General features: G+C 44.8%; 1 protein-coding gene across 2 annotated transcripts; it reads right to left on the minus strand.

The window, feature by feature from the left end:
• Nucleotides 1-329: 329 nt before the first annotated feature.
• LOC131699088 (uncharacterized) lies at nucleotides 330-4,879 on the minus strand. 2 transcript variants are annotated; one of them, XM_058994842.1, is made up of 2 exons: nucleotides 3,842-4,879; nucleotides 330-497 (listed from the first exon to the last, which is right to left on the minus strand). In XM_058994842.1, the coding sequence occupies exons 1-2, from the start codon at nucleotides 4,808-4,810 to the stop codon at nucleotides 465-467; spliced, it is 1,002 nt and encodes a 333-aa protein (XP_058850825.1). In that variant the 5' UTR covers nucleotides 4,811-4,879; the 3' UTR covers nucleotides 330-464. The 2 variants fall into 2 exon arrangements, with proteins under 2 accessions (XP_058850825.1, XP_058850824.1); XM_058994841.1 differs by having other exon boundaries at nucleotides 1,718-4,877.
• Nucleotides 4,880-7,330: the final 2,451 nt, after the last annotated feature.

The raw sequence follows: 7,330 nt of genomic DNA on the forward strand, positions 1-7,330 counted from the left end.
CGAACACAGGTTTGGTGGATCCGTGTGCTTTTATTTTGGGTCTTGAAGGGCATCAAAAACGGGAAACAAACAAAAAAAACAAACCTATATCTTGCACAGGAGTAGTTTAAAAAAAAAAAACTATTTTCAAAACAACAAGTTCCAACACGGCTCAGTCCTTCTCTCCTCAGTCACGATCCCCTGTCTAGTGACTGCTCAGCCTTTTTATATCACTGGGCTGGAGGAGATGCTTGTTAACTGCATCGGCTACAGGTGCTGGCCAATTGAGGCAATCACTAATCTATTCATTTTAATTAACGTCCCTAAATATGAGCACCTGTAGCCCATAGCCCACTTATCTCCTCCTGATCATTGCAGGCTGGTTCCAGAGCTGCCAGTGATCCCTCCTGTGCTGTTTGCTGGGTCCGGTCAGCCTCTCTCCGGCCCACCATATGCACCCCCTGCGGGTTGGCCTGTGAGATGGCTCACATACCTTCCCCCTTTGCTTCGGCATAATCCTAGAGCAGGAAGAAGAAGTCAATTCAGGGATTCTTGACAACACGTCAGCATTCATATGATCCTTACCTGCCCGGTGCTTAACCTCAAAACAGTAGGGCTGTAGAGCCAGAAACCATCGAGTGAGACGAGGGTTTGAATCCTTCTCCTTATACATCCAGCGCAGCGGGGCATGATCTGTATAAAGGGTGAAGCGGCGTCCCCACAAATAATATTTTAAGCTTTCTACAGCCCACTTGATTGCTAGACATTCCTTTTCTATCGTTGCATACCGTTGTTCTCGAGGTAACAGTTTTCGGCTTAGAAACATGATGGGATGTTCTTCCCCATCAAAGTCCTGAGCTAATACTGCCCCTAAGCCCACCCCTGAGGCATCTGTCTGCAAGATAAAATCTTTTCTAAAATCAGGGTTCTTTAAGACTGGTCTGGACAACAAGGCATGTCTCAAGTCCTGAAACGCCGCCTCACACTCTTTGGACCACTGGATGGGCCGATTTTTATGGCCTTTGGTCAAATCTGTAAGGGGTGTAGCTCTAGTGGCGAAGTGCGAAATAAATCTCCGGTAATAACCGGCTAGCCCCAAGAAAGCCCGAACCTGCCTTTGGGTAGTGGGACGAGGATAATTCCTCAGGGCATTAACTTTAGTTTCTTGAGGTTTTACCAACCCCTGCCCCATTGTGTACCCTAAATATTGGGTTTCCGAAAAGGCTAATTTGCATTTTTTTGGATTTGCTGTGAGCCCTGCCTGCCTAATGGAATTTAATACCGCCTGTAGCCTTTGTAGATGTGTCGGCCAGTCATGGCTAAAGACTACCACATCATCTAAGTAGGCTCCAGCATACTCAGCATGAGGACGGAGGACCCGATCCATCAACCGTTGAAAAGTAGCAGGCGCTCCGTGCAAGCCAAAGGGGAGAACCACAAATTCAAAGAGACCCTGAGGAGTGGAGAAGGCAGTTTTTTCGCAGGAGTCCGGTGATAAGGGTACCTGCCAGTAACCTTTGGTTAGATCTAGAGTGGAGATATACCGGGCATTTCCCACACGCTCCAGCAGTTCATCCACTCTAGGCATCGGGTATGCATCAAACTTGGAAACTGCATTTAATTTTCTGAAATCAATACAAAACCGTATTGAACCATCAGGCTTGGTAACCATTACCACCGGGCTGCACCAATCACTAAACGATTCTCTAATAACACCCAACTCCAGCATTTTTCTCACCTCCTCCTTCATGGTCACCCGTTTGGCTGCCGGGACCCGTGTATGCCGCTGACACACTTTCACTCCTGGCTCCGTTGTGATTTGGTGCTGCCCCAGGTGTGTGATCCCAGGTTCCTCAGAAAATACATCAGAGTTATCGGCCAACAATTTATTAAGTTCTTTTTGTTGCTGGTTATTCAAGTGTTCCCCTTTGCATATGCTATGTCTTTGTGGTACTTTGGGCTCCCCTTGGGTTTCATCCTCCCCCTCTAACTCAGCATTTCTAAAAAACAAGCACTCTCGTTCTTTCCAAGGCTTTAGTAAGTTAACGTGGTATATCTGGTGGGTTTTTCTTTTACCTGGTTGATGAACTTTATAATTCACGGGTCCTACCTTCTCCACTATTTCCACTGGCCCCTGCCATTTTGCTACAAACTTATGGGGGTCAGATGGGACCAGCACCAATACCCGGTCCCCCTCTTTAAACTCCCGGGCCCTCGCCCCCTGATTGTACTGTCGCTCCTGTTGGGACTGCTCTTTCCTTAAATGTTCCTGCACTAGTTGGGACATTTTTCCCAACCTGTCACGGAGTTGAGTTACATACTCTGCAACACTGTCCCCTCTAGCTGGTTCTGCCTCCCATGCTTCCCGCAAGACGTCTAGTAACCCTCGGGGCTGTCTGCCAAACAGTAATTCAAATGGGGAGAACCCGGTTGATGCTTGGGGAACTTCCCTGAAAGCAAACATCAGAAAAGGCAAAGCAGTATCCCAGTTACACAAATCTTCTTGTGCTACCCTTTTAAGCATACCTTTTAGGGTTCGGTTGAACCTCTCTACCAAACCATCCGTCTGTGGGTGGTACACAGAGGTTCGAATTGTTTTTACTTTCAGGAGGCGGCATAACTCTTTAAAGACCCGGGACATAAAGGGGGTTCCCTGGTCAGTAAGCACTTCCTTTGGGAGACCCACTCTACAAAAAATATTCATTAGTTCTCTGGCTATAGTTTTGGTAGCCATGTTCCTTAAGGGGACCACCTCAGGGTATCGGCTGGCATAATCAACTAGCACTAATATATATTCGCACCCTGACTTGGTTTTTGGCAAAGGGCCAACTATATCTATCCCTACCCTATCAAAGGGCACCTCAATAATAGGTAGCGGTATCAAGGGAGCTCGAGGCGGTTTTTTACTTGCCACTTTCTGGCACTCGGGACAAGACTCACAGAAATCTGCCACCTCACGCCACACCCCAGGCCAGAAAAAACGGAGAAGGATTCTATCTCGTGTCTTGTCAGTGCCTAGATGTCCCCCCAACAAATGTGTATGCGCTAAACGCATAATGGTGTTCCTCTGTGAGTGCGGTACTAGCAACTGGTGGGTATGCTCTCCTTGGAGAGTACCCCGAATAACCCTGTATAACAGGCCGTTGTTTAACAGAAAGTGTGGGGTAGGTTTTGTGTCGCATATTTTCCAATATTCTTCACTAGCTTCCATGGCCTGTTCAAATGCATACCGTAAGTTAGGATCCTCTAACTGAGCTTGCTTAAAAACCGGACGATCAAGTTCAATCGCTCGGTTCAAAAAATCTTCATTGTCTTCAGACTCTACCGCCTGTAATGAGGGAAGATTTATAGGGCTTTCCCCAATTCTGCCAAGGTTTTTAGTTTTCTCCAGAAATTTCCTACCTTCCCGCTTCTTTTGAGAGCGGGTTTTCCTTTCTCCCTGAGGGGGCTTGATTACTTCCTCCCTAAATGGAAATAACCCTTCGTCCATATTTTCCCCCTCAAAATTAGAAGTGGAGTGCAGTGGTCCCCCCCTTTCTCCAACCAGTGTGGTTCCGGCTTTTAACAGTTGATGGAACCTTTCACAGTTCTTCCCTAAGATTACAGGGAAGGGGGGAGCTGGAATCACTCCCACCTTAACCTTAAAGGATTTACCCCCAATTTCTATATTGATTATTACAGTGGGATAGGTTTTTATATCACCATGTACACACAGTAAATTTATGTCTGCTTGCCCCTTTTTGTATTTGCTTCCTGGTACGAGATCCCGGCTAACCAGAGTCTCTGTGCTACCTGAATCTATCAGAGCGATGGTTTCCTGACCCTCAACCCTCACTGGTATGACAAAGGGATCTGCACTCACCGGGCCGGCATGACCATACGCAATGCTGCGCGCCACCCCGACTTCCATACGTTCAATCTCCTCCTGCTGACATTGCCTCGCGATGTGCCCGGGTTCTCCGCACCTGAAACAAATGATGGGGCCTGGGGATGTCCGTGGTTTGTCCCGCCAGAATTCCTCTGGTGGGCTAGTTTTTTCTGTTACCCACCGAGGAGCTAACCGTGGAACCCATAAAGGGGGTTTCCGGTTACCCTCTTTGGGGTTTACCTTTTTTTGTATGTCCTTAGGAGATGTATTTGTCCTCTTTCCTGAGCTTCCTTCCGATGGGGCTGCAGCCGCTTCAGCATCCTGGTAGGCCTCTGCCAGGCAAACAGCTTCCTCCAAGCTCTGTGGTTGATTTCTTCGGACCCAGGCTGCCACTCCAGCTGGTATTACTTGTAACAGCTGCTCGACCACCAGACAGTCTGTGATTTGCTCAACATTCCTGCTCTCTGTTTTCAGCCACCGTTTGCAGAAGTGGCGGAGGGTTTGAGCTGCCACACGGGGTTTAGTCCCCAAGGGGATGGTATATCCCCTGAAGCGCAGTCTATAGCTTTCCTCTGTGATGCCCAAGCGTTGCAGGATAGCGGTTTTTACTTTCTGGTAATCTTGCGCGTCTGCCGTGTCCAGTGCTCTGTAAGCGGCTTGAGCTTCTCCGGAGAGACATGGGGCCAGTTTCAATGCCCACAGCTCTTTTGGCCAAGCTGCTGCCTCCGCCATTCTTTCAAACGTTACTAAAAACGCTTCAGGGTCATCTTCAGTCGTCATTTTCAGGAGCTTGGGCTGGACTGCAAACATCCTGGCCACCGTGGCCTCCGTACTCCCTGGTGCCATCATCTTAGTCACCAGTGTGCCGAAAAACTGAGCCAGTTGTTCCTGTCTCTGCACCTCTCTGGCTTCTCGTTTCCCCTCCTGCTCTTGCATCCACCGTATCAGCTTGTCCACCTCCATATCCACACAATAAGTTTAGCTGTTGCCGTCAGAGGGGCCCCACTTCTGGTCCCACTTGTAGGCTTGCTGAATGCAGGCACCACTTTTTAATGTGGAATTAATCACAGGCGAACACAGGTTTGGTGGATCCGTGTGCTTTTATTTTGGGTCTTGAAGGGCATCAAAAACGGGAAACAAACAAAAAAAACAAACCTATATCTTGCACAGGAGTAGTTTAAAAAAAAAAAACTATTTTCAAAACAACAAGTTCCAACACGGCTCAGTCCTTCTCTCCTCAGTCACGATCCCCTGTCTAGTGACTGCTCAGCCTTTTTATATCACTGGGCTGGAGGAGATGCTTGTTAACTGCATCGGCTACAGGTGCTGGCCAATTGAGGCAATCACTAATCTATTCATTTTAATTAACGTCCCTAAATATGAGCACCTGTAGCCCATAGCCCACTTATCTCCTCCTGATCATTGCAGGCTGGTTCCAGAGCTGCCAGTGATCCCTCCTGTGCTGTTTGCTGGGTCCGGTCAGCCTCTCTCCGGCCCACCATATGCACCCCCTGCGGGTTGGCCTGTGAGATGGCTCACAATATATATATATATATATATATATAATTTAAAGTGTACCCAAAGTCGTAAGTAACTTTTCAATGAATGTTTTATTAATGGACCTTAAACTAAAGGTTGATAAATACTGTGTCGTTTGAAATGAAATGAATTGTACTTACGTGGTACAAATATAAGCTTGAGCTCATTGCTTCCTTACATCATTACAATAGTGCACCAGAACACAGCGGCCTCCTCCACATACCAGATACAGCTCTGCACTTTCACATGGCAATCCATTTCATCAAATAATTCAGAACATCATTTATTAATTATTTAATGTTATTAATTATTTGTGGTGATATGACTTTCATAGTGAGGTACAGCAGATAACTTGAAAACTTTACAAACCCTAAGACTGGTTGTGCCTTCATCAGCACCTCAGCTAATAGATACAAATAAAGAACTGCCTTCATCAGCGCCTCAGCTAATAGATACAAATAAAGAACTGCCTTCATCAGCGCCTCAGCTAATAGATACAAATAAAGAAATGCAACACAGTTTGCAGGGTTAGAGAGACTATTCAATGGGCCTCTTCTACAGATATTCAACTAAACCAAACATTTGGTTTAATATATTTTAGGACAGAAAATGGGATGGGGACACTTAACACAACATACAATTCTATAGCTTGAATTCTGAAAGCAAATGAAATAAAATCCTCACTGTTAATTCATACTAAATGCTATACTTGTTTAGTACTTAGTTTTTCAAAAATGATGTGATAGATACAGAGGTCTTTAATTGGTACATGGAATTGATGTTGACATGGGAAAATGTGATACTTACTTGGTTCCACAAACGATTTAGTACCATTTCCAAAATCCAATATTCAAGTACCTTCTGCACCCTCCACCCGTCCAAAATCCAATACTCAAGTACCTCCTGCACCCTCCACCCTTCCAAAATCCATTATTCAAGTACCTTCTGCACCCTCCACCCTTCCAAAATCCATTATTCAAGTACCTTCTGCACCCTCCACCCTTCCAAAATCCAAATCCAAGTACACTCTGCACCCTCCACCCTTCCAAAATCCAATATCCAAGTACACTCTGCACCCTCGCCCCCCCATGTATCAAGACAAGAACTGATTGAACAGGTTTCCAGTATTCACAATTCTTACTTCATTCCGTACCTTCTTACCACAGCCAATGCCACATTCAAGGTTTGCCATTTCTTTCAGAAAGTCATTTATTAATGTTCTTATTTCAATTAAGGGCACATTAACCTTCTGTTTGAAATGGATTGTTTTACACATTTAGTATGTTCCCTCTTTGCTCCAATTCTATCAGTACGGTACAGTATTTCATTTTCTCTAGTCTTTGTTTAATGAAATAAATAACATTGAAGCTACACAATGTTCTACAAAATGGCCCCAGTATATTCACTGCCTTCTCTGGGGTAAACTCTTCCTCAGTGACATACAATTTGCTCACATAAAAGATCCTGTAATAACCTAATAACACGAAATGAAGATTTCCACTTGTGTTATTGTAATAAAACTAGTATTCCATGCTTATAATAACATGTTAATAGGTCATCATTATATTAATATATGTTCTGTAAACTCTTCACTGAACTCAAGCGTACCCTACATTGAAATATATTTTGATCTATTAATATTACATGAAATGTATACTGACAGCTTAGTGCTGCTCCCGAATGTTAAAGCTTTATTAGATAAGATGCCATCCCACCACAGCCTCTGGTCATACTGCAATAAATTTCAATGTTTTCTGTGCTTTACAAATACATTGATATAATGTGGAGCAAGGCACGTCTGATTCTAGATGAAATTAGGAAAACATACTTTGATCAAATTATCTATAATGAAGTGTTTACATGACAGTCATCTCATCTACAAGATCAATGGCTGAGGTCATCCAACATAAAGTAGCCTTTTTGTTGCATAAACTGTAAGGAAAG

Source organism: Acipenser ruthenus, chromosome 21 (genome assembly GCF_902713425.1).
Source record: "Acipenser ruthenus chromosome 21, fAciRut3.2 maternal haplotype, whole genome shotgun sequence".
Lineage (NCBI taxonomy): Eukaryota > Metazoa > Chordata > Actinopteri > Acipenseriformes > Acipenseridae > Acipenser > Acipenser ruthenus.

What these genes read in the sequence shown, in the direction of transcription:
- LOC131699088 (XM_058994841.1), bottom strand. Translation starts at nt 4,810, where the DNA reads ATGGAGGTGGACAAGCTGATACGGTGGATGCAAGAGCAGGAGGGGAAA. An exon ending in GGGTGACCATGAAGGAGGAG is followed by an intron (nt 498 to 1,717) that starts GTGAGAAAAATG and finishes TTCCTGCTCTAG; the next exon opens with GATTATGCCGAAGCAAAGGG.